The 27,558-nt window shown below is 40.3% G+C and overlaps 1 protein-coding gene and 1 long non-coding RNA gene across 2 annotated transcripts in view; both read right to left on the reverse strand.

Annotated features, from left to right (window-relative positions):
- LOC146651574 (tomoregulin-2-like) overlaps positions 1–27,558 on the reverse strand; it is a 140,984-nt gene that overhangs the window by 18,938 nt on the left and 94,488 nt on the right. Inside the window, exons 5-6 of the mRNA XM_085384641.1 lie at positions 16,101–16,197; positions 2,962–3,110 (exon numbers count right to left, since the gene is read on the reverse strand). Of these exons, the coding sequence (XP_085240767.1) occupies positions 2,962–3,110; positions 16,101–16,197 (246 nt within the window). The remainder of the gene's footprint in view (positions 1–2,961; positions 3,111–16,100; positions 16,198–27,558) is intronic.
- LOC146651576 (uncharacterized) lies at positions 3–2,632 on the reverse strand. The gene is made up of 2 exons (XR_014907913.1): positions 2,185–2,632; positions 3–507 (listed from the first exon to the last, which is right to left on the reverse strand). It is a non-coding gene; the product is annotated as an uncharacterized LOC146651576 (long non-coding RNA).

Below are 27,558 nucleotides of genomic sequence, written 5' to 3' on the forward strand. Positions count from 1 at the left end.
AATTAGTTTGTTTCTTTATTCAATTTTTGAACAGTGATACTCATTCAGTAAATGCAAATTATTTACATGGCAGTGCACTATAGGCATAAATCTAGACCCCTAGATAAAACATGATGGCATTATAGCAGTGACAACTCCTCCACAGTAGCAGGTGGGATTTTTCTTTTTTGAGGACTGCTCCTTTTACCTGTCACTACAGATGGTCTGTTTGTTCTGATCAAGAGCCTTTTTTTGGGCAGCTGAAGAGGAGAAGTCTATCTTATGGCCAACCTCTGGCTGTATCTTGGTCATATTACCCAGCAAAACCCAGTATGCAGGTTCATCTGTAACAGTCCTTGTGCCACAGATCACTGTTGCTTCTACATTAAACAGAAGAGCAGTGACGTGGGTGCAGGTCTCCGTGACTCCGGCCTTACAGCTGCAGTGGGCGGCTTCAACCTTCCCTGTGATGCTCACAGTGACCCATGGCTGCAATGCTGGTTCATTCAGTCTTTGAGAGTGCAGGACCTGAAACACACACAAAGTTCTTGTCTTTAAATGAACTATGAGCCAAGGCTGACATAAATGTTTTATCTACTTAATCATTAATGTAACAGTGTTTAGAAAGTTAGCACATACATGTAATTTTTCATTTCTTTGTGTCCATCTATAGAACGCTGCATGTTATAGTGTAAATCTGCCTGTTCTCTGTCAGAAACCTGCCTGCAGAAAATGAACCTAAAGGATGTAATGCAAGGATGTCATCACTTTCAAGATGGAGAAAGCATAAAGTGACAATTATGAATCACTTAATATGATAAGGAGATTCTGCGGGTCATTAATCAATGTATAAAATTATTTTTAGTGACACAAGATACAAATATGGAAGGAAGATGTATAATCGCTCAGTTTGGGGAAATTGTGGGTAGCCTGCAAGGGCCTCAACTTCTCCATACCCACAATGTGCAACAAATGGGCACAGCTATCTTCAACAGTGGAACATCGGCCAGTTACTTCCAACTTTAACGCAGCTTGTAGTCTTGGAGAGCAGCACACCAAAACTGCATGCACAACTTCTGCTAACAGTGGAAACAGATTAAGAAATCCATGCAAACAGATTCATAAACCGAAAGAATATTATTTTACAGGATTAATGATCATATCAGCCGCTGGCTGATCACAAACCCTGAGGGTGTATACGAGAAGCAGAAGAAGCAGAGGGGATATCCAGTTTAAGTTTAGATAGTATTTGTAAAGATATTGACCATATCCTTTTCTGAAAGTGTGGATATAATGGATGGGGTAAGGTACTGACATGCTACAACTTTATAGTTGTTAAGTTCTGGCTACAAGTATACATACCCATCTTGTACATTTTTTTATTTTATTATTATTATTATTATTATTATTATTATTATTATTATTATTATTATTATTATCATCATCATCATCCTACCCAATTATCTGTTTCTTTTAATCAGAGTATGCTGTTTTAATGACTTTACAATATCATTTACATTGTGTTCCTTACATTTTCCCCAATTGTATGTTATATTAATCCTATATTTCCGTTTTAATATTTCTAATGTTTGCCTTGTTTTCTTCACTGTCTGGTCTGCCTCTGTCTCACCTTTATGGATGCATTTACACCTAAATGTCCCCAACAAAGGATGTTTTAATTCACCACTATTCCAGTGAAACACGAGTCTCCCACCTTCCTGCTACCGGTCTCGAGTTTTTGTTCACCAAAGCACACACCAACTTCATACTGACGGACAGATCACTCCCCTTTTGCCGCCTTGTCTGACCGTGTTTTGTGGCTTTGGTTCACTTCGCCTCACTCTTCCCCATTCTTGTCATTAAATCAGGCCGTTCTGCAACCATGGCAGCCATTCAATCTATGGCTTTATTCATGGTGTATTTTACCACTTCACCAAAGGCCGTTTTCGTTTACAACATTATATTTGTAGTGTTCGTCTATCTATCAATATCTGCGGAGTATTTTTTAACGAGTATCCTATTTTCTAAAGCACAGCATGTAAAGGGTAGCTCGGTTAGCAGGATGCTAGCATGTAGCGCTTAGTGAGACACGCCTCAGACGAGTTGAGCAAAGACCCCGTCTGTGTACTTTATACGTGAGCAACGGATTTAAATAAAATTAACGTTTCAAAAGACAAACTTGAAGATAAAAAACAATATACTTACCGGAGAATCGCCAGGGTTTGCTGCTTCCATCTTGCTGCTCCTAAATTCAAAACTGCCTCTGCAGTCAGGCAGGGGAGGCGTGGAAATTGTCTTTGAGTTAGTCAAACGTTTTCCTTAGTTCGAGTAGATGATAAAATAAAAATAAATGGGATTTTAAGTAGGACTAGGCGTTCTGTAATGATCTCTATTTAGGAGAAAAACTTAATCACTCACCTCTAAACAGCTCTCTTTTAGGAGACAAACTGCTGGCTAACGGTGTCATGTGATCAAACAGCGTAATTTAATTGGCCGAGAGCCACTCGACTCGATCTGGTGCTGATTGCTCTGGCTTGGGTCATTAAAGTTCATCACTTTTGCAGTTGAATTTTTGCAGGTGAATTTTTTTCAGGTGAATTTTTTGCAGGTGAATTTTTGCAGGTGAATATTTTTGCAGGGAAATTTGGAGGATAAAAATTCAGTGTCATAAATTCAATGTCTAAAAATACTTGAATTCTGATGATACTATATTTCTTCCATATCTTTCCACACCATTCCAAAATTTGATTGAGTGAAACTTTCTGTAATTATAAAATGTGGCTGGAACTGCAGCTGGAGGGAGATGCAAAATCACGCCGCCTGCATTTAGCTCTGCACGATGCCTCATTTGCCTCCGTGTTTTCACTCCAACGTGACGCAAACACCTGTTCATGGAGGTACACTGACGGCTTCCGCTGCGTTTGTGAAAGTGTTGTTGTGCCTTTCAGAGTCAGTGTGCTAGTGTGCATTTGAGAGTCTGACCGTGGCAGTGGCCCAGGTACTTGACCTCGATGCGCTCCTGCTTCTGACAGGATGCCTCCTTCACCTGGCAGGGGTTGTCATAGGAACGACCATCTGAGGCGCACACTGGGTTGAAGCTGATGTGGGAACAGTCGATGTTGCAGACACACCTAACGAACAAAACAAATATCCATGTTACAGCAAACCTTCTGATTATCAAAGTCAAAAATCTAAAATAATGAAAACAGAAATATTAATAAAAATGAGAGAATCCTTATTCTGGAAACGCTGCTTTGTGTGTTTGGCTGCCGGAGACAAATTCATTCAGGGATTAAAGGTAAGACAGCAAAAAAACCCTACATTTGCACTCAGACAGAATGCTGGACCATGCATAGTAATCCTGTTCAAACTGGGGTTTCGGCTCATTCAATTTGACACAATAGCAAATGTATTTAACTTCTGCAAAAGAAAAAAAAAGAGAGAGGCTGCACCGAGGGCTTGACTGACAAATGATGTTCTCTTACAAAGGCAGGAAGCAATTAATAATGAAAGAACTGTAGATAACAAAGCAGTGCATTTTAATGTTGTGGAGAAAACAGCACACACTCACATACAATTCAAGCTGTCGGGTGTGGAATTCATTGGAGATAAGATAGCTTAAATGTAAAATAATAACAACTTATATGTTAATATGCCAATGCCATTGTTGAAAATCCATTGTACTATGCAGAAAAGCTTGTTTCTTGTATCTGGCTTTATAACAAGCCAATATAACGTCCTTCAACTAAACTTAAACCTGCTTAGAAATTCACAAAATCATAATGATGGGCTCGAGATGCGAGGCAGGCGTCACAAGGTGTGACCTACATTTTTTTTTTAAAACGAAGCAAAGTAGTTTAAAGGCCTGATCTTTCACCTCTAAAATTAGCCGAGTTTGTTTTCTCTACATAGTCAAAGGAGCTTGCAAAGAAAAGCGTCTGGACTTCTTTAAGTTACTTGAAGACGTTTCACCTCTCATCCGAGAAGCTTCTTCAGTTCTAAGGTCAAATGGTGGAGAGTCCCAGATATAAACCTAGTGGGAGTATCCCCCCACAGAGGGACAAAAGGACCCCTGATGATCCTCTAATCGCCTGAGCCAAGGTGTGAAACTGGGTGTGGGTCCCAATCAGCCAGAGTTTCGGGTGAGTTCATTGTGAAACCTGGCCCCACCTTATCATGCGAATTCCTGAGATTGAAGAAGCTTCTCGGATGAGAGGTGAAACGTCTTCAAGTAACTTAAAGAAGTCCAGACACTTTTCTTTGCAAGCTCCTTTGACTACGATGACCTGGATGACTGAGAACCTTCACAGACATTTCTCTACATAATGAATTTGTTGCTTTCTTCCACCGAGCTGGCGTTTCTGCTGTGTTTTTGTGGCAGACTGAAAAAAACATCAATTTCTCCAGGAATCTGGAGCTTACTTGATGCTTTTAGCTCTTGCAAATTAACCAGGCAATTTGCTGGCGTGCCACAATTTTCGATTAAATTTTAGTGCGAGTGTTTGTGTGTCTGTTTGCGTTCTTCTCCCGGCCTGACATCTGCATAAATGACAGCGAGAGCGAAGCACCGCGCACACCTGCGTGCATGTGCATATTTGTGTGTTTGTGTGTGTGTATTTCGGCATTAGTGTAGTGTGACCCTTAAGTCTGTGACAGGCCTGATCAGCAAAAATTACAGCCAGATTGCCTTCCCCAGACAGTTGCTGAGTAGCGCTGAACGCAAGATTCTGTAATTATAAATCTGTCATTATTCTCCCGGCCTTTTCATTTTCCCCTGGTGCCAAGCTCTCAGTAAAGCACAGGCATTCAGCTGTCTTACAGCAGCATTTACATACACGCCCACATGGGCGCCCGCCAACACATAAACAGATGCCCACACACGCACTCACACACACACCTTGACAATCAGCCGTGATGATTCGTACTGCTGACATTGATGTTGATTGAAACGCCGTGCAGCAGAGTGTGGCAGCGCTCAGCTACTGTTGTAATGATGGATCAGCAAAGTAAGAATGATGTGAAGAAAGGCTTCGTTATGCATCAGAGAGGACGCGCTTGTGTTGAGGCTGCCGACATCCAAAATCCCACATGACACTGAAGGTGAGCTGCCACAACTATGAATGACCCAACACTCCTGAGGGCTGCTCAATGAAACTGTAACGCTGTGATTCCAAATACCATTTCTCACCAATGACAAGAAAAAAAGGCCAGTTTTCGTCTCTAATTAGGGGTACAAAAATAACAGTCTGAATCTATGCACAACCACAGACATGACACACAATTTGATATAGCTTTAAAAAAACAAAATGAAAAAAAAAGCCCTCTCTGTTCACTCTGTTTTTGCTGTTGGCGTGTGTGCACCAAACAACCTTCTCTTGCTAGTTAGCTCCATTTTCAGATAGAAAAACTACAAAGAAATGTCACATTGTACCATATACTAAACTGCCTGAAATCCTGACACTGACTTCTCCTCCTGCAACATGAAGAGTAGCTTTAAAAATGTACCAGAACTCTACATGTCATTTAAGAAATGTGTGGGAACCGAATGCAGCTAATGCTATTTTAAAACTCTTCCTGACTGACGTCAAATACAAAAGAACTACATCGTATGGCAAGCTAAACAAGCTAGGATGCCGTTAGCAGCATATGTGTTTGATTAATAACTGATGAAATACTGACCTAGTTTTAGTTTAGTTTTCACTTTTCACATAATGGACTATGGATCTGGACAAGATCAAGAAGCAACCCCTGGGAGTGAAAAATAAAGCAGACACAGAAACAGCAAAAACTGCATTTCCTCGATTGGCAACTTAACATTCTGGCCACTGTGATCTTAGATTTTTCAAGCAGGTGTCACGAGTTTGTGCTGGATCTTAATAATGAGAGAGACACTGCACATTCAAACTTAGCTGGCCTGCCCTAAATCATATTCTACACTAATGGAGACCATGATTTACAAAATGAGCATTATGCTGTATTTAGTACAAGCACAGACTCCTCGGAAACGTGCTTACTGAGGGAATGAATCAGTGTAACTGAGGGCCTGTTTTTTCTATAGAGTTCTACACAACTGCACTTCTTTTTGCAAACAGTTGCCATGTGATAAAGAAAACATAAGAAAGAATGCAGGTTTAAGGTGTTTCCATATAGGTTTCACTTTTCAGGCCCAGAGGCAATATATAAAGTTATAGTAAATTCCCTTAGACCAGGGGTGTCCAATTCCAGGCTCAAGGGCGGGTGTCCTGCAGGTTTTAGATATCATCCTAAATCAAATGATTAGTTCATCACCAGGCCTCTGGAGAACCTCAAGACATGTTGAGGAGGTAATTTAGCCATTTAAATCAACTGTGTTGGATCAAGGACACATCTAAAACCTGCAGGACACTGGCCCTTGAGCCTGGAGATGGACACCCCTGCCTTAGACCCTCATGTCAATGCCAAGTTTTTGAGACCTCTACTTTATTGATTGTATTGATACCAACTGTGATAGGATTGAAACTTTGTTTCTTTCCTATAAGTTAATTTTTTTTGTTTTTGTTTAGAAAAAAACAACAAAAAAAACCATACCTTTATTTAAAGCCTATACCGAATATGTGAAAATACTAGCTGTGCATTTACTTGCAAAATTTGCAGTATGGCATTACATAAATAAAATGAATTGAATTAGATTGGACATGTTAATCATGTTTCTGGTGTTTGATTCCTTTTGGAACATTTGTAATGCAATACAAAATAAGGTGTTGATTTTCCAAGCCAAATGGGTGTAGTCACAGTGGTTGTGTTCGTCTTCTATATACAATCTAATCAAGACAATGATTATTACACATCCCATTGCATTAAGGTGGATGCAGATTTTACAAATAGGACTCTCAGCAATCAAGCTCAAATTATCTGCATAGCTAGATACCACTGGAGGCAAGTGATTTTTATTTTTTTTTTGTCATTTGTGTTAACCTTTAAAGATTATACAGCACAGGCTTTAATTTTTGCAAAAGCTGCCCTGAAGACAAGATTAGGCTTACAATTATAGTGCCCGCGTTATCATAAAAAGTATCTAAATGGGAACAGTTTCAGCATGAAAGGAAGCAGCAAGACTCAAAGAATCAAAGCACAGTCTTCCCAGCTTCTGAACTGAGAGCAAGTGTCCAGACATCCATCACCAAAAAACATAATATAGGCTTAACAACACGGTCGTATACATGTGCACATGCACACCACTCATCTCCCATCGTAGAACACTTTCAGACTGTTGTCCATCCCGAGAGGCCGCAGTTGGTCGGTGGCTGATATCTGTGCTCCATACATTTTTAATGAGGCCTCTCACTTTCTCCACAATAGGCACTATACCACCAGACTGCAGTGCGTCAACACATCCTAGTGCTACCCGCAGACAGCCATGCACAAAAACTCATATGCATAAAGAAGACAGCTATCGTTTTGCCGTAGTCTTTGTTTTCCCCATTCTCCTTTTCACACACACCAAGCCATTCCTTCACACATGCTGCTGAGAGGTACAGAGGGGTAAAGAAGTGTTAAATGAAAGGTAGCAGTGTGATTGCAAATGTGCGAACTATATCCAAGTGTATGCACAACGTGTGTGAGAGAGTACTTTCCTAGCAGGATGTGTAGTATTGATTAGTTTCTGGCGATTTCCCTCCCATCAAAGCCTCCCCACCTCCAGACTGTCTGCGGGCTCCCAACTGAAAAGGCCACTTTACACACATTTCAACACTTACAGCAGCTGAGGACAACATATCCACTGACTGCCTCATGTTGTGTACAAATCCTTAGCAGCTAACCTCACTGCAACTGAACACAGCATTGATTTTCATAATCCTCAGCCTCAAATTTCACTGTAATCCTTTGAAAAACTGTGCGAGAGAAGCAAATAGACAAACAGAGCCAGAGAGAGAGATGTGGAGACAGGGAGAGCAAAACAGTAACGGTGCAATGCAAAGTAAGGAAGAGAAAATATACAATAAAACCCAACAGGCACAAACAGCAAAAATAAATTGCAATGCTCTGTGACACAAAATGTTATGAGTCCAGTAGTCATTGATGGATTGCTGAACAGGTATACTGGGCGCAGACAAACAACTTGTACAGGTGCTAGATCAAAAAACAAATTGAAGACAGAAGGTCATCACAAAGCAGAAAAAGCTATTTACAGACATAAACACATTCATCATCTAGGTCGATGTGATGTGTTATCTTCATGAGATGTACTCGCAGACGTCACCTGACAGAGCAGAGCTGGATAACACAGCTGATATTCCCATGAGAAGGAGAACATGGCGGAATGGGAAAAACAAAGCAAAACTACAGACTGATAAATAATAACACTGCTCGGTCTGTACAGTCATCTCTGGGCCAAAAGTCAATGTAAACATTTAATATAAGACATAAAATCTAAAGTCTATTCGTACACGCAAAGAGACCACAAAGAGTTACAAACTAACTAAAAGTAAAGTAGTTATCCAGTGCTCACAAAGGGATGTCAAATAACCTCAAAAAGGTCTCCAAAGAGATGTAAAAAATCTACATCAAAACACAAAGTTAAAATATGACTACACGTGGAGGTAAAACTTCACACCTCCACAAAAAGATGCAGAACAATGACAAAGGGACAAATAAAGTCTATGAAAAGTTAGAAAAACCCCTATAAACCACATCTAGGCATTGTACTGATAAACTCCCTGATAGCCGATTGTTTGGTGGACTCTCTTATGCCGTAACAAGACGTTGCGGGAAATCTGGAACTTCAGTTGAAATACAGCGGACAATTTAAAATGTTCTTCTTGGTCCTTGATGACAGATGCAATGTTTGCAACACAGTCCAGTTAAAGTTTGAGATTACAAAGGGGATGGCAGCAATGCACTCAGTGACAGGGACCGCGTCAGGAGTGATTCGTTCATGGGGGAAAACGAATGCTTCGATAAGCTGGGGCTGTGAAAAACTGTTGCATTTTTAAAGTAGATGCATGAGGAAGCTGTCAGGTGGCTCAGCCTGGCCAAAAAGCTAACAGAGTGTGGGACCTGAGAGCTGAAATACGAGTTTTGTGAGAAGAAGGACAAGGACATTCCAGAGCTCTCAGATGCAGAATAGAAGGCAGATGCTACATTTGCTGTTGATGTGACCGTCCTTCATGTTTTCACCTCGGACATTGATTTCGCTCACTGAAGAAAAAAAAACAAAACAGACTGAAAAACTGCAGATTATATAATTCAACTACAAGTAAAATAGCAGTAGCACTTTGTATAAAGTTAAAAGTCCTTTTTTTGCAAAACCATGCACATTTTGTGCACAACAGTTTTTGTCAATGTTGATTAAACTGCAATAACACATTGGCATTTTAACTAGAGATGGACCGATCTGATATTACGTATCGGTATCGGTCCGATACTGACCTAAATTACTGGATCGGATTTCGGAGAAAAATAAAAAATGTAATCCGATCCATTAAATATCACGAAAGCACCTCACAAAACTTGCAACACGCCGTAACTCACCTCAGAACGTTAGCACGTCGGAGCAGTATGCATCACGTGATAGAGGGGCTGTGGCATGCGGGACCTGTCGGTGGTCTGGATAGCATGTGGAGCTTCGCTAGCAACCCGGCATTTCATCTCCGACAAAGTTATCCCCGAGAGAAGTAAAGCAAGTGTGTAAGTCCATCTCTGAATGTTTGTAAAGCATTCCTGCCTTAAGCTTAACAAGCGACTGCCTCTTCTTGCTGCTACTTCAATCATGAAACTGCTTAACGATCAGCTGATCGGCTTTTCTGTCGCGAGTCCGTGTCTCTAGTTTGCTTTTGGCCCACTTTGCACCAGAAAGAGGAAACCAGCGGCTGAACAACAGCAGCACGTTTAAGCTTGATCAGCTGTTGTTAGAATTTATTTAATATTACTTTCTACTCGAGGATCTTTTCTACGTAGCTGACGCTGGTAACTGTGCAGGGGCGGATCTAGCAAAGTTTAGCCAGAGGGGCCGATAGGGCATTAACAGGGAAAAGGGGGCACAAAGACATACTTTTCTTTCTTATTCTCATTTAAAATGTCGAGCTTTTAATAAATAATTATCTGACACCCAAAGTTTTAATTTGATGTAAAATGAATAGAAGTCAATTACTGTATATAGTAACTAGTAAGTCTAATATACCCTAGTAAGCTATAGTACTTTTTCCTTTGGGAAGGTACCATCTGTGCAGTCTGCAATTTTGTTGAAGAAAGATGTTGAATCTATTTAATATTTCTTGAAAAATAATTGATTTCTGTGCATTTTTTTTCACACTGCATCAAATTAAGGTTGATTACGTCGATTAAGCATCATGAGGTGGAGCGTGAGGGGTGGTTCCCTATTTTTTATTTATTTATTTTTGTTGTTGCTGGGAGTTGGAACCCTATTAGTTAGGTTGCTTAATATTTACGCTAAGTACTCTTTAAAATACCAGAATAGGGAGGATGGTGTAGGTTTAAGTTTATTAGATTGATCAGTATTGCTGAACTATGAAATACTTTTTTTTGCATACAGGTATAACAGAATAGCTTTAGTGTAGTTGTTGTTTTAAACTTGAGTATGAACTTATACAAAATGCAGCAAGATATTTAAAAACAGTTTTGTTGATTAAAAAACACTATATCGGATTCATATCGGTATCGGCAGATATCCAAATTTATGATATCGGTATCGGACATAAAAAAGTGGTATCGTGCCATCTCTAATTTTAACTGTGCCTATTTCACATTTTCACTGCCTGATTGTAACAGCTACTCTTACAAGCAGCAGTTTCCCATGTGAGCCTTTGGGAAAATGAATTGCTGGCACGTGATTTTACAAATTGGAAACAAAATAAAATGACAAACGAATGAACAGAGTCTATTAAAAGTTACTATATTACAATAACTGGGTGTAAAACAAATGAAAAACCAGAAAAGGACTCAAAACTTCTTTAAAGAGGTGCCAACCAGCATCAAAGACATACTACAACAACTTTCAAGGTCACCATTGCTGCAAGTGAAACCACAACAAATGGATTTAGAAACAGAACGAAGAGATGAGAAGTGACAAAGCCTATGAAAAGTTCAAAAATGTACATTATGCATTACATACAAATGTTATCAAAAATAGTCTAAAAACTAAACAAAGGGATGCAAAGCAGAGACCAAAGAGTCTATTGTGAAGTTACTAAATTAGTATAACTTTATATAAAATAACAAAACACTCAAAATTTCTACAAAGAGATGCAAAATATCTACAAAAGGCCTCAAAATATCCAGAAACACACTATTAAAACTATAAGAATGTCACATGACAAAACACTACAGAGGTCTAAAAAGTACTAAAAGGAAATGTAAAACAACTAGAGTGATAAGTACGACTAAAACAAAGAAAAATGAACATATAGAAATTGCAAATGAATGATAAAAAAAGCAAAGCTCTGGTTTCCATGCAGGAGGGGTAGTTTGCTCTCCACAGAATGGTTTCAGTGAGGAGATGAGTGCTGGCTTTTAAAAAACCCTCTCAGGAGGTCTAACCCCAGTGTTCGTGCAGCAAGTGTCCCTTGCCATGACCGGTTCACTCGCTGCTCCTCCTCTTCCTTAATTCTATCAACACCGATGGGTGCTACTGATGGGTTTGAAAGCATGGATTTTTCTGGGTAATTACAGTTTTACACCACAAATGGATCTAAATGGATTTTTTTGTGACACTGTATTGATCCCTCAGGGGCAAATTTGTCTTTTTTTGCTTGCTGTCTGCCTCCAGAATATAGAGAGGTGGAGTAAGGCTACTAAGGCTCTTTGATACAGCAGGAACAAGTGCAGTAAAGTTTACCCAAAAGAGGTTCTTGCAAACTACACAGAAAGACTAAGCACATTTCTCCTTTTCCTATCTGAATCAATAAAGAGAAGAAGATTGATTTATGAAGACTGATTTATGGTGAGTCGAGATAGACTTTATTGATTCCTGCAGGAAAAAAATGTTCTCTCTCTTTAACCCATCGCAAAAACTAAGACCAGTGGGCAGCCCCTATGCGGCAACAATAGAGTTTCAAGCAAATGCCTTGGTCAAGGGTATTTTTAACCGAGTATTTGATGATGAATCATAAATGATGACAACTGGAATTATCTGAACTTTGTTGAAGAGGGAAAAAAAATGCTGAAATAGTTTTTATGTTATCCTGACCAAGCAGAAGCTGAACAGCTTATAACATGCTGGCATGCATTCTATTATACTGTCAGGATGTATAAAAATAATAATCAGGTTTTAAAACAACAAAAATTAAAGATGCAAATAGCAAACTGATAAATTCATTTTAAACAAAGCAAAAAATAAAAAGTGCAAAATCACGTCATCACCATCAGCAATTTATTTCAAAACAGCTTCTAGAATAGTTTTAACCATAGCCTTTATCCGGACCTCTAAATTGCTGCACACATTCCATCAGGGTTTCACATAAATTTAGTTTTGTGACTCAGTAATGGCTGCAACCGCAGTTAGAAAAGCAACTGAGCAAATCACAGCTTTTTACGAGAAATTACAAATGTGGAAGTTGTGTACCTGTACTGAAGCCAAAAAAATCTGTGACAGGAAAATTGGTACAAAACAAGCACTGATGGGCTGTTTGGAATACTGCCAAGTTGAGACCTTGTGCATCCGGGTTGATTGGGACAATTGCTTGTTCTAACAACTGCAGCGTGTTATAGTGTAGCAGGACCAATATCCACAATAACACAATGAAATAATTTTTCACTTTCTCATCAGGTTTACCATTGTGTAAACCAATGACGGTACACAGAGTGCTTCGTTGCATAACAACAAATGACAAATTTGGTTTCTGGCACCAAACTAATCACCAATGTTGGGATGTGATTGACTGGAAGTCTTGCAGCGATGTTGGCGAGCTAACTTATAGCAAAAATGCAACTTTGTAATTACTTTATCTGACCACAGGACAGCTAAAGGAGCAATATAATAATATATAAAACTGCAATACAGTAATATCCACTGATTAAAATTCAAATTACAGTAAGGTGACAATATTGATACTGCTCTTCTGGCTGATAATCATGAAGCAATAACAGCAGCTAGTTAGCTTAAATATGTAAGAAAACTTCAGACCTAAGAATACATAAAATGGACATAGCCACCATAATATTCTTTGTTTGTGGACTAGTGATCATTTGTAACAGAAAACACTGTTATATTGCATAGAAAATGGTTGTAGCAATCACCATCTGTTAGTGCGCTATGAGATTGTACTCGTGTAGTGCACTTCCTCAGTGCTTTCCGAAAAGTACTGATGTTCAAGCATAGACTGTAATGCATCAAGGAAAAGGAGAGAAACATCTCAATATGAAGCGGCACTAGGCATTTGTTTTCATTAGTTTGGGAAAATATGCCGATATGCTATAACGATATGGAATATGCATATAACACAAAAATGTCTTTGTTATATTCAACTTGCATGAAAGAAATGAAAAAAAAAAAGCAGAGAAAGTGGCTGAAAGTCTTGTTTTCATTTTGCCAATGAGCTTAATTTTTCTACAAAACAAGTAGTGAATGATCAGTGCTGATGTATAAAGGTACTTTCAACTGTTCTCTTTTCCCAAAGGGTTGCTACAATGGATGGATTTGAATAGTTTTCCAGGACTGGGACAGGGTTTGTGTCACATCCTGGTCTTGAACTGAGGATCACTCACATTTAAGGCAAAATGTGTTAACCACTACACTGTGGAGCCACAAACTAGTGCTAATGCATAAATAAAGTAATATTAGAATTTTACTAACTGAAACGAATCCCAGCACAGTGGAGTATTTATTGGCTGGTCTCTCTCTCATAGAGGGCCGAATGACTTGTGAGATAACTGCACTGAAAAGCATCAGCAAATGCCTTAGCGATGGTTAAATGTAGTAGACAGTTAGAGGCGTTCAAACATCAATCAATCAACGTCAATAATACATAACTCTAAGCCTTCACACAGTGAGTGTGATGCACCATAGTTCATAAATGTGTTCATCTCTTCCATAAATTCTTTTAACATGGGAGTGTATGTGGATTGTTGAGCTTCTGAAGCCAGCTTCAGGTGGATATCAAAGGAGGTGCAGTTTTAGAAACTTCTCCTGGGCTTTGTTTTTTAGGCCAGGAGTTTGTCATTTGATTAAAACTGAAAGCAGGAGGAAACAGTTAACATAGGCCTGTCCAAATATGGCAAAATCTTCTTACCAACCAACACCACTTAACCTCGCTAATTAGCTAATTAACAAGAAATAAACACGAAACTGAATAATTAAGTGACAACGAGACGCCACTTCATTCTGATTATCAGCCCACGTCAGGTCCCATATATCTGAGCGTTGCAGTGCTTTACATGGCAGCAAACAATTTGCAGAGGAAAATTATTCCTTAATTATTCATATCTGCATTTCTTGTGCGAAAATAGGAAAAATGTTTCACGTCACATCACTTTATCCTCACCTGGTATTTGATTACTTTCTTCTCTCTCCACTCATTGTTTCATCAGCTGACGGTTTGTTTGATTAAACTCAGCTGCCTCCTGATTGGAATAACCTGTCATTTTAATCAAAATGATCTTATATTATGCCAGTTGTTGGGTGCTGTTTGATGAAAATTACCTGCTGTTGGTTTGCAATTACCTTTCTGATTATTCGCCAGAAACATTCTTATCAAAACACCTTTGGGGCTTTTGAAAGATTAAAGGGTACTTGCTGTTCCTGTTTTTACAAGAAAGGACACTGAAATATTCATACGTCTGTTTATGTCAACTGCTTTTTTAACGAGATGCATTATTGACTTTCGCTGCCTCTCTCGCCCGTTGTCTCCTCCCTCCCTGCATTATGTAGAGTATAATTGTCTTTATTTCAGCTTGTGCTAAATATGCTCAAGGCTCCTCTTGCTTTAATGTTTTTGGTTTTCTGTGCACAAAACCATTGAAAGCACTTTGCTGTTGTGACCTTATGGATTCTCCCTTTGGATATTAAGAAATTGCCAATAAATCAATTTATGTGCTTTAGCAGAATATTAAGGTGCATTTGTGGAAGTGGGAGGCATCAGGAGGAGTGGACTCCAGCTGTTCAGTATTTGCAACAGGGCTCAGAATGCATCATGAAGCCGTTCCTTGGCATTACGGTTATTGCACACCCGGGTACATTATCTTTCCATTACATCAAGCAGTTTGATAGAGTCATACTCTCAGGGCACTTCTAATTTCTAGCGGTACATCTGGGATTTCTTAGAAGCGCTACCTTCCTTTTTGCTGATACCAGCTGACGGTGTTCCACACCAAATCTGTACCGTCGGTTCATTTAAGCCTCATTCATGCTGCACAAAGCACTGATGCTTTCGCTGGAACAGTTGAGCCTTCTTCTAATTGGCTTCTGAACACGCGTGTTTTTATGTACCCCTGAGGATGTTTTTAGTGCTGCCTACTTGCTAATGCATGTGGGCGAGCCAAAAAACACATTACCTGCATCCATCTCATCTGCAGTAAATGGTTAAATCTATGACAAACGTTATTTCATCACTGAACTAGTTTTTCTTGTGTAAGTCAAAGTCATTTTTGGCCTGACATTGCCAAGTCCTGTAAGGATAGTAATTGGATTTCCAGAATAAGCGAAAATCTCCTTTCTCTCCCTGCCCTGCTCTAGTAATTGAGGTTAAATGAAATGGTCAGCCATGCACTAAACCTCAGTGGGTGTTCAGAACTGAGCGTCTGCAGGATAAAAGAGGGCTCTTATTTGAGTTCTTTGTGTTCAGACTTGCCAAAATGTCTCAAATAACAAACATAAGGGGTATATTTATGATGAAAATAACATGATTTGTGTGACAAGGCTTTGACAACATCAGTGATGTACCTCATCTGACTCACCATCACCAGTGAACCTATAATGAGTGAGGTTTTCTTGTGGTTGGCTGTACTGCACAAACTGTGACCTTGACCATGGCTTAGGTGAAGAGCCATTAGGTGATCACTGAGTGCAAGTTTGATTAAGTTGTGGCCACTTCTCTAGAAGGAGTACTGATTCTTGTGGACTGTGGACCGACATGAGCTCACTGGCTTTAAAAATGGTAGATGCAAGCGTTTCAGTTGGGAACACTAACCATACATCTTCTGCGTCCACATCGCACTCTGCCCCAAACTGGCAAATGTCACAGGTGGACGTCTCCTTCAGCCCAGTCTCCGCTGAGCCCTCTCCTCCTGCAAGAAACAGAGAGAAACAGAGGAAAACATGCGATGACTGATTCGTTGCTGCCATTTCTTCTCTTACTTGTTGTCTAAAAGCCAGCAGGCTCTTTCCAACCTCTCACAATGTGACCATGAGAAAGCAGACAAGTGCATTTACATTCTGCCATATCCCGTCATAATCCCAGCGAAGCTATCTCCTTCATCCATTCACTCTTACCCCCTTCCTCCACCCCTTTCGAGTCCCTCGCCTGACTCTCATCTATCTCTCTCAAATCCCCGCTGATCTCTTCGGAGTCCCTCTTTTATTTCATCTCGCTGATTTTCTCGCTCTGAGAGTGCGACGACTCTTTGGCGGCGGTGTAGGTACTGGCGTCAGGCTTATGGTGGCTTAGGGACCCCACCGGTGCATATCACGCCTCATGAGTGGCCGAAGGGGAGAAGAAAGGGGGGGAGAGAAAAGTAATCTGGCCAATCTCAAATTGCATTCTCCTACCACAGAGGATTCTGCACGCTCTTTCGTGCTTTTTCTCCCTTCCCTTCGGCCCTCTTCTCCATTAGAGAAGCTCTATTTTTAAACTTACCAGGGCCCGTGGGGACAACTTTGGAAAAGAAGACGAAGAGGTGGAACTTGGCATCATTTCCCCATGTCATATCTTTAATCTCCCCAACACACACACACGCTTGCACAGACACCCACGCTGCTGCCACCACGCATTGCTCCCTTGTGTCACGTCTTTCATTTTCCCTTCAGAAACTTTTGTTATTTCTTGTGATCCCTCGCGACACGCTGGATTGAATTGGAAAGAACTCCGGTAGAAAGGTTTTAACCTGATTTTCCACTAAAAGGCTTAAGTTGAGTTTGACTCTTCTTTTAAGGTCAAAGTCAGTTAGGTCTGCTTTGTTTGACTGTTAACATGTGAAGTTCCTTATCCATAACTCTCAGCTTGAATTTTGTTGCTATTGGTCAGATTATCCCAACAGCTTTGTCCGTGCCTTTTGCTTGTGTCCAATCCCACAATGCAGCCTACAAGAGTGAAAACTTCTTTTGCTGAGGATGTTAAGCTCCTTTCAAATGCTCTGCCTTTGCTTTCGGTGTTTTCTTTTGAAGCTGCGTCTGATGCTGCTGCAGGTGTTAGACGGCAGCCATGGCAATGAGGCAGCATGTCCTCTGAATGCTGAACATCTGCAGTCATGTGAAAAGATGTACATTTTGAATTCACTGCTTTAGCTTCAGGTCACAGGGCTGGCAAGAATACAAAATGTGAAACGGTGTTGATGTTTAGCCATCGAGTTTAACGTGAATGCAGAGAGAAATCTTTTGCTTAGTTTGTCTTTTTAAACCTCTTTCAAGTTCCACTTTAGGTTAACTTTGAAATGCCTAATCAACAAATAGCACGCTTACTTTATAAATGCTTTAAAACATAGAAATTTTCTTTGTAAAAGTTTTGTTCACCTAATTCTGCAGTAAAAAAAAATCAGTAGATGACTTTGAACTAATAAATAAATCTTGGACTGGCTCTTTTATAGTGCTTTTCTACACCTGAGAACTCAAAAGTTCTTTATATAGCATTTCTCATTTACTCAAGCACTTTTTTTCATCTATATCTGCTCATATTTGAAAATATTCATCCTTTATCGTATTCTGGGTCTTTGTGTAACACTCACAGGTTGTCTTCAGTCTGAAACAAGATGTTTTAGCTTCCTAGCCTCTCTGGTTTGTCTTCTGATTGGCTCTGCACTGCAAACAGAACATTTGAACAGAAGTTGGCTGAACCTCCTTTAAAAGCACAGTTTTACAAATGTTTTATAAAGTATTCTTGCATCTGTATGATAGCTTAATGTATGTGAGAGTGGATATCCTTAGTACAGTCACAATATCAGACACACAGCTCTGGTGGTGAGCACAGAAGTTGGCTCAAAGAGTGCTACAACAGCTTGTTTCAGGCTGAACAAACTAAGGGCTACACCAAGGCTCAACACAGGATAAATAAGGATTATTTGAACTATAAATGCATGTACCAAAGGCACTCTAGTAGAAACCATGAATAAAAATATGGAACTATAAATAAATTGCCTCTTTAAAGTGATAATGTTTAGCTGTTATACTGATTTATTCCGGTGTATTTATCTTGTTCTTAGATATACAGTGTAACCAGAATGGACAAAACATGATGCCTGCCTACAAATTGCATTCAATTAAAAGTGTGTTGAGAGCCCTGTAAGAGTAAAATGTGTCATATAAATTCCAGTCAATGCACCACTTACAATTTACACCCTCAAAGGTAAACATTTATCTTGTTTTTAGCTGCTAAATAATATATTGATTAAAGTTTTTATCTTCTAACACATTTCTTCTTCCCTTTGGTAAGCCAAGCTCCAAAACTCCAGGAGTTTCACTTTGCACAATGTAACTCATTAGTATATTTTCTTTATATCCTCTTTGCTCTGGTAATTGCCATCTTGTTCAAATTCTTCAGTTTGCAAGTCAGAGGTGTTCTTATAAATCTACGTAAAGAATAGATGAGATGTATGCAATGCGCAACATCAGAGGCCGAATACAAAAAAATAAATAAAATCTGCTAACGTGCCCTTTAAAGCCCATTAACAGGAAAAAGAAATCCATGTCTGTGAATTCATATACTTCCAAGGACTTCTGTCAGTGTTGTTCTCAAGTGTTCAACAGCGCATAGCAGTTCAATTATATGGACTCGGGTTTTGTCTCACATCAGAGTTTAGCGTATTGTCAGCGCAGACACTCCAGCTGATTGAATTAGCCAGTTGTGACTCTTTGACCACTGATGTGAATGTAATTTCCCTTATTTCCACCTGTCATGTATGTTTTGGTGTGTGAAATTCTCTCTCCCTCTCTGTTACACACACACACACACACACACACACACACACACACACAGGTTGCAGCAATTTTCAGTTCTTGGAGGCACCAGAACTAGCCAGCCTCTCCAGCCTTTCTGTACTCTGTCAAATGATCAGCTTCGAATAAAGGCTTGTGGGCAGGCGAGCATGTAAGCTCTCCCACGACTCTACTCTCCCACAATTGCACACGGGAGAAGGAGAGGGAGACAGAGAGAGCGAGCCCATGCATGTTTCTGTATCGCCCGCTTGTATTTCTTACATGTGTATTCGCGCATACATGGCACAGATGCCAGGATTATCTCCATGCCTGCTTCTTTCTGTCCTTTTCTCCATAGAACTGCAGCCAACACTTCACGCACTTTTCCCCAGATCCCCATTCTCAGTATTGCAGACACAATTACCAAAAGCAACTTGGGACAGGCAGTATTTTCCACATTCCAAATCCCCGATAGAGTCTCATGTAGCACTAACACAACATCTCCCGTGTTTCTGTGCCTGCTAATCCCAGGAATCAGGAGACACGGCTGCGTAATGACTGAAATGATTAGCCCCTCTGCTGCCCCCACAATCACCCCCACCGGCTCCTACATCACCTAATATCGATCCATGCCTGGACCAGAGCGGTCGACCGGCCTCCTCTATGAGTAAGATCCTATAGCCTCACCTTCATCTCTAACAAAACCTGCCTTCCCTTTGTTTTAATGCTTTCAGGCTAAATAAACACATGAAATGTAGATTTTGTGCAAGACTACAGCAAAAGGAGAGAAGAAGGCACAGAAAGAAGAGAGAAGGGACGTTTAGGATTAAGTTACTAGGCAGAGAAGAAGAGATCAGAGTGAAAAATGTGCGTTAAAGGGGAGATAAGCAGGATAAGAGATAAAATGACAGAGGAGTAAAAAAATGGTGGATCAGTCACAAAGGTGCTGTGGACCTTCATCCGGGGGTTAGAGAGCATTCTTAATCCCCTTAGTACTGTGTATGGAGATTAGCCATGCATGCATCCACGGAAATTCACATAAAAAAAAACAGAATTCATCACTCCACTGGTGGCACTAGCTATGCATTCTCCAGGCTGCCGTAGAAAAAACGGTTTGCTGCAAGGGAGGACACCAGCGACAAGCCTGGAGCTCATTTAACTGCAGCAGCCGCCTGAGTCAGTGTGCTGAAAGCAGGCGCTGGTCGATTTGTTCGGCTCCTGTAACTTGTGAAATAAAAGCAGGGACATCCAGTGTGCAGTCCCTGAAGCATATTTGTGATTCTGGGTGAATTGCAACTGAGGTCTAGCAGTTAACCACAATCATTTCTCACGCAGATTGTGACTTTACGAGCATATTATGACAAAAGGAACATTGCCGTCCAATCTAGTGGTGACATTTTTGTGCAAATGTGAACACAGTTTATTCACCGCCAACAGCAAATAGATCAGCTGCACAGATGTAGCTGTTAACTACCAACATATGTAGCAACTGTGCGTTTCTGCGACTGCACACACGCTTTCGAATCTATAATAATAATTTCCCACCAGTACGCGCTCATTTCGTTTTGTTTTTTATTACCTACAAATGTTCATGAACTGGAGTCACAAAGATCAGGACAACATGTTCTTTACGCATTTCAGTTAAAACATTTTCAATTCACATCCTCTGCTGAAAATTTGCATTTGTCTATTTGTGCTGTGTGTCTTTCTGTTGGCTTCATTTGCAATGACGACACATCTAAAATTCACTTTGCATTCAGTCTAAACACACCTTGTGACACAATCGTGTTTAAAGTACCTATCAGAGAACTAGCATGTGAACTAAATTTAAACACATTCAAAGGAAAGGCTGATGTGGAGCCACCGAACAACACACAAAGGCACTGAATAGTAAAGCAAAAATATAAGTAGAGGATAAGTAGCCCGTCCTCCAAAAATGTCCACGAATGATCGGCTCTGAATGAGCTACAGGCTTTCATAGCTGAGATAGGACCTGCTAATGCTGGAGTGATTTTGCCTGCCATTGCTTTATGCCTATCAAAAACGAGGCTAGTATTTGCCAGAAGACTTAGCAGAGACTCGGTGAAAGAGGGTTATATGGTTAAAAAAAAAAAACTCTGCAGCCCAGATTATGACGGTAACACTGGATCTGAGTGTGATGACTTAAAAACAACCATCTCTGTCTCAGACCGATCCAGATTTCACGCTCCCCTGATAGAGCTCAAGTCCTTTGGCAAGCGAAAATAGAGGACAAATTGCATCGTCCAGATGTGCCAAGCAGATAGAGACCTATTGATATTGGCCCAGGGCTGTAACGGCTGCCAAAAGCGCCTCTACTAACTATTGACTTGAGTGGTGTGAGTGTTACTTTTGTGTTCTTTGTTGCTCTTATTTTCTTTCTTCCTCCCTCTCATGCTCTTCCTCTCCCCCTTGGTTGAATCTCAGCTTATAACCATGCATTGGTCAGAGGGCCCGGTGGCGCCAGTGTCCGGCAGCCTCACCTCTGTCAGTGCGCCCCAGGATGGCTGTGGCTACAATGTAGCTTGCCATCACCAGTGTGTGAATGTGTGTGTGAATGGGTGGATGACAGGTTGTGTAAAGCGCTTTGGGGTCCTTAGGGACTAGAAAAGCGCTATATAAATACAGGCCATTATTCCTGAATGAGCATATTCTCCACCACATGTGCGACAGTGTGGTGCAGTTGCATCTTTCTTCATGTCGATGCATTAGTGAAATAAGAAGGAGATTAAGAGAGAACAGAGGTGGGGGTCGTTGATTTGAGCGAGCGTACAGAGGGAACAAGAGACAGGCACAGGCTTGCACAAACAATAAGACAAACACGCAAGCACGCACGCGCAAAGACACACACCCAACGCGCCCATCATTGGGATGATGAATGAAGCCCACACAGCCCTGGAAAACAGAGCAGGACCAATACGACCTTGGTTGCAAACACACTGGGGAGAGATGGAGTGTGGTGGAGAGGGATGAGAGAGAGATGGAGGCTGATATATCCTACATGTGGCTGTGTGTGGCTGCTGAAACATACTGGGACGACCCCACATTTTGCTGTTACTGCAGAACGCCTCTTCAAATGGTTCTGTTTACAAAATGAGGCTTAAAACTTTTCTTTTTGATAGTTAGTGTTGGATCAAGTGACAACTCCCTTAGTTACACTGCAATAGGTCTGTGCTGCTGGTGTTTCTTCTTCACTCCCATCTTTATACATCACTTTACATCATTATTTATTATTAATCTCTGGCTCTCTTCCACAGCATGTCTTTTTGTCCTTTCTCCCTCCGATCACCCCCCAACCAGTCACAGCACATGGCTGCCTCTCCCTGAGCCTGGTTCTGCTGGAGGTTTCTTCCTGTTAAATGTTTTTTTTCTTTCCCACTTTTGACAAGTAATTGCTCAAAGGGGGTTGTTTGATTGTCGGGGTTTGATCTATATTATAGTGGGGTCTCTACCTTACAATATAAAGCACCTTGAGGTGACTGCTGTTGTAATTTGGCACTATGTAAATAAAGCTGAATTGAATTGCGTCTAGAATTTAGATCTAACATGTTTACTGCAATTTATTTAAACCCCCTGTTTATTTGGCTAAGATGGAAGGATGTTTTGGCCATATATTGTAATAACAAAATATAATATTACATAATTAATAAGGATTGAGAGCAGAAAAATTGCAAAAGTAAAAATGATTGTGGAAAATGTGACGATGCCTAATCAGTGATAAGGGAAGTTGGCTTACAAAGAAATATATAAAAGGTTTGAATGTTGGGAAACCTTTGATTAGTGGTTCAAACTAATGGTAATATGTCAACTGTTAGTTACAGTCAGTTAAAGTTATTTATGTTCAGCCATCAACATGTTGTTGTAAATAACATGGGCTTGTTTCATTTGATTATTTAAAGTGTCCATGTTTTGACATTTGGACTTTTAAGCATATGACAAATGACACAGCTGACTGATTACTAATTATATTTAGATGTTGAAACGAATGCGGTTAAGGTTAGGTTAATTGGTGATTATAAATTGATTATAGGTGTAAGTGTGAGTCCTGTGGTACCAAGACTGGACCTGTCAGACTGGACAGGTCTAGGCTTCAGCTGAGACATTAGTCTGTCAAGTAGGATTTTTCAAAGTACACATCATAAACTTAATCAAGAGCTGTGCATTAATGTTTTTAGTTATGTGTACCTAATGAATTACACCTTATCCAAATGCTTAGTTGGACTGCGTGCACCAAATGTCCTGTGTACAGGCTACTAAATATATGTACCATGCCAGCAAAACAAAATTATGCCTACTGGCAGGTGTGATAAATCTAACCAAGGGCTGTTTTCTTCCCGTAAAACGACATGCGATCCATGAAAAGTGATCCAGGAAGCAATGAACATGAGCTAAGTAGCTGATAATGGCCTGGGATGATGATACAGAATCTATTGTACAGTATCACTGTATCAACATCGCAGTGCAACCTTGCACACAGTTTGAACCCTGCCTCATTTAAGATGTAATCTCTCTGTTGTGTGGAGAGCTCCATTAAAATTAGACCGTGCTGACAATTAAACTATGAAAGCCATCAATCAAAATGACATTATCTACGGGGACACTGCCCCAAGTGGCTGATCTGACAGGGCGAGCTGGGCCAGAGTACAGAAGACAGCCAAATAATCCATAAACATAATGGACATCAATATTGAAAAGATGACAGATGAGACTGCCGACAGAGGCCAGGATTCAATTTCTATTCTTTTTTTTTGCTGTGGGAGACCATATCGCGTTTCACAAAGTCATTTGTCAGCCATAAGGCCAGTGAGGAGAAGCCAAGCTTCTCCAACATGTGAGCCAAGGGCGGTTGTTCCACTGACGCAAATGGCAAAATGAATCAGGCATGGGACAATAATGACAGTGATATAAATAATGAAACCATCAAAGTGTTTGGTGGACATTGGCACAGAAACACATCATGTGAACTACAGTGACATAACATAAAACCGATTAAGCTATATTTTCTAAGGCTGTGAATGAGCGTATTTTATTTGCAGTCAAATAATTAAAAGGCGAAACTCTTCTTAAGCTCTGGGAGCTTCTTTTATTAACAGTGCGAGCCGGCAAAAAAATTGCTTGCAAATAATTTACATGTGGAAGCAGAAAAGAAAAGATTTACTTCCAGTCTCGAACTGATCCAGCCGGAGTTCAAGGATCCTCGTTCTCCAGCTGGTTTGAGAAATGGGCTTCTCCTTCAGAAAAGATCGATTGTTAACATGATTGTTTATCACTGCAAGTAATCCATGCACCAACGAAGAAGCAGTGCTGTTGGACTGCATTGGGTTTGCCACGACAAATTTTGCTCGCCGGAGTCTGACCTGATCACACAATAAGTCAGACAGTGTCCACACCAGGATAGATTCACTACTGGTTTTATCATTATTATAATCCAATTGCAAATAATTTGCAATTAAAGAGATGATAAACATGCACAAACCCGGCCCTACCCTGTAACAATGGGATAAAATATGATTTGAATTCTCACTTGACCCTGTAAGAAGCACAGAAACAGAAGATATATTTTATTGTATAGTAATAAAGTTGTGTTGCTGGAGTTCTGAATTTACTAAGGAGTGATACTTGACTGTGATATGACAAGCTGCAATATTTGAGCTTAACTTTTGTGAGCACGCTGACCTGATGTTTCTCCAAAACCACAGTTTGATTTTTTTTTTTTCGGAAAGGAAAAAATAATAAAAAAGAAGCAGTTTTAAGTAGGCATAAGAAATTCCACATGGGTCTCATAGTATTAGCATTAAGAAACCAAGAGACCAAACTGCTGATGTTTGTATTATTTTTGGATTTGTATTCAGCCTCAGTTTCAGAATTGTTCCACCCCTAATGCTAACAAATGAGGTAGCAGTAATCCCTTATAGCAGCCACTCTGGAAATCATTAAAGGGAAATGCTCATTTCCAAATCCATATGTTTTTATTCTTGGACTCTACTAGAGTAGCTTTGCATGTTTCACAGTGCAAAATAATCCTTATTTATTGCACACCAGTTTTGACAAAGATTTTGCAAGGCTGTACAAGAAAAGCCTGCTTAAATCTTTCTGTGAATGTTTGCAAAGATCTACAAAGGATTATTCCTGAATACCCAGATCCACAGCGCCATGTCAAAGTACCATTCCTCGCCTAACCAAGAGCAAAGTTCGGCCACGAATGAGACTCGAGCTGCTCCTGGACCGAGGTCAGCCTAACTGGTCGTGGGAGAGACAAACAAGTCAGCCAGATCATTCTCACAGTGCTGTGGTTATGTAAGACTTAACTCCATGAATTTTGTCCGTCAATGTGCATGCATCACATAAACCTGCCAAAATTGAAAGTGCAATACACACACGGTGACCTCTGTCGAAATCCCACAAATGCTAGGCACAGCTTCAGCCAGGTAAAACTTCTATCAGCAATAACAAAGGGGATGTTAATGTAACATAATCCATAAACAATGTTCCCAACTGGGTCAGAGCCTTTATGAGTGGATTAAAAATATGAATTATGGTTCTAAAAATCCATCTCTCCCTGCTTTAAGAGGATTAGATCACACATTCTGTTCTCCTCACACCCAAATGGCCCAGGATGTGTCACCTACAGTCTCTGTAGTCAACCAGAGCTCAGGGGAAGTGCATTCAGGTTACTAACATAGGACTTTAGTGTATGTTTTATATATGTGATTTCACTATATTCACTTGTTGGAAAACAACAACAACAAAAAACCCACAGGTATTAAAACTCTTTACTAATTAAAATAATTATGACTTAATTGAAGGCATCTAAACATCCATCCATCCATCCATCTTCATCCGCTTTGTCCGGGGCCGGGTCGCGGGGGCAGCAGCGGGCAGGGGCGGGGGCCTCTTTGCTTAGGCTGCTGCTTAGGCATCTAAACAGAACAAATAATAATGGCACGTGCTGCAGTCTTACGAGAGAAACATACCATAAAATTAGGATTCATAAAGTAACACTGAGAACTTGGAAGAACATTATTTCACACTGCACTGATTCCCCAACAACAGAGTGTGGAATCAGCTTTTGTGCCGTTTCCCTGCATATTTGCAGCGGTTTACACCGACCTTTTTCTGAGCAGCCCCTTCCTTTGTTGTGTCCCAGACAAGACTCTGCTTTTAATCCGGAAATATGCTAAACTAGCCTAAAGCAAGTCACATTGGGCTTTAAATAAGACAGGGAGAAGGCGCTGCACACTGCTCCCTCTTTAAGAGGACACCCATCTATTTTAAGTTTGTTATCACTAATGCGTTATGACAAAGCAACATTCTGGTCCAAAGCACTTACTGTCTATTAAGGTGAAAAAATGGATTAAAAAAAAAATCAACCTCACAAAATCATTCACGCCTTTGTGTCTGCTTAATTTCAGTTCCATTTAATTTGATTCAAATGTGACAGCTAGCACCATCGGGGCAAATATGCAAGCAGTCTCCATTACTTAGCCAATGATTTTCTTTCTTGGTGTATACTTCCCTCCATCATGCCATTGTTTGTCCTCATATACACAGCCCACAAGGATTCTGAATTTCCAAGCCATATCTCACATCAGCATGCTCGTTGGAAATTCAATTAATTTCCCTCTCAGCTTGCACTAGCAGCTAGGCCTCTCTAACCTTGGCATATTTACACTCAAGCCCCTGCACAAGGTGAAGAATATACAGGAATGAGCTGGCAGCGAGTAACACTCTCTCTGTGTCTCTGGCTTTTTCTATCCGACCCTTGTGGAAAATTGTGATGCACTCTGGTTTGTTGAGTGGTCCTTCTGCAAAAATATCGTGTCCTATGCGGCTTGTTTGGGACACAAGTAGCCCACCTGGACCAATGCTACAGTGTGAAGCTTCCGTGGATAGGTACTGTGGCACACTTCATCCTACTGTGATGGTGTAAAGTTACCTAAATATATTAAGGCAACATTTTAAATGTCTGCTAATTAGATCTTAGCTCATAACAACACAGACAGGCATTATTCTGGCTTGACAGGGGGCTACAAAACTAAGTAAAGCAGGCATAAACATGTCAATCAGGCACAGTGTGTACACATCCACGGTGCTGAGAAGTGATCTAATTAGGTATATGAAGTGGAAACACCTGTAGGGTGAGGCCTCTAAGCATCTCGACAATACAAAATCCTGTAATGTTTTTATTCAACCTGACAAAAACTACAGCTCCTGCACATTTTCCATGTGCAGCTTAAATGAGGCAATCATTTGGCCAAGTACACTTCATCCCTTTTTCATTTATTTTTGGTGACGCTTAATGAAAAGTCTTTGCATGTGTTTGCCTCATCTATGTAGTGGCAGCAGGGAAAGAAGCTGTTGGCATGTCTCTGTCTATTAAGCTTGCAGACAAACAAGACACATGTTAAAATGTCTATAAAACCATGCATAAAAATCAAAATTTGTGACTTAATGGGGAGTTATGTTCCTCAGTAGGTGAAGGGATGTTATACAGAGACAGACAC

Source organism: Rhamphochromis longiceps, linkage group LG16 (assembly GCF_057381845.1).
Source record: "Rhamphochromis longiceps isolate RC_006_pf linkage group LG16, R_longiceps_female_GT1.1, whole genome shotgun sequence".
NCBI classification, from domain to species: domain Eukaryota; kingdom Metazoa; phylum Chordata; class Actinopteri; order Cichliformes; family Cichlidae; genus Rhamphochromis; species Rhamphochromis longiceps.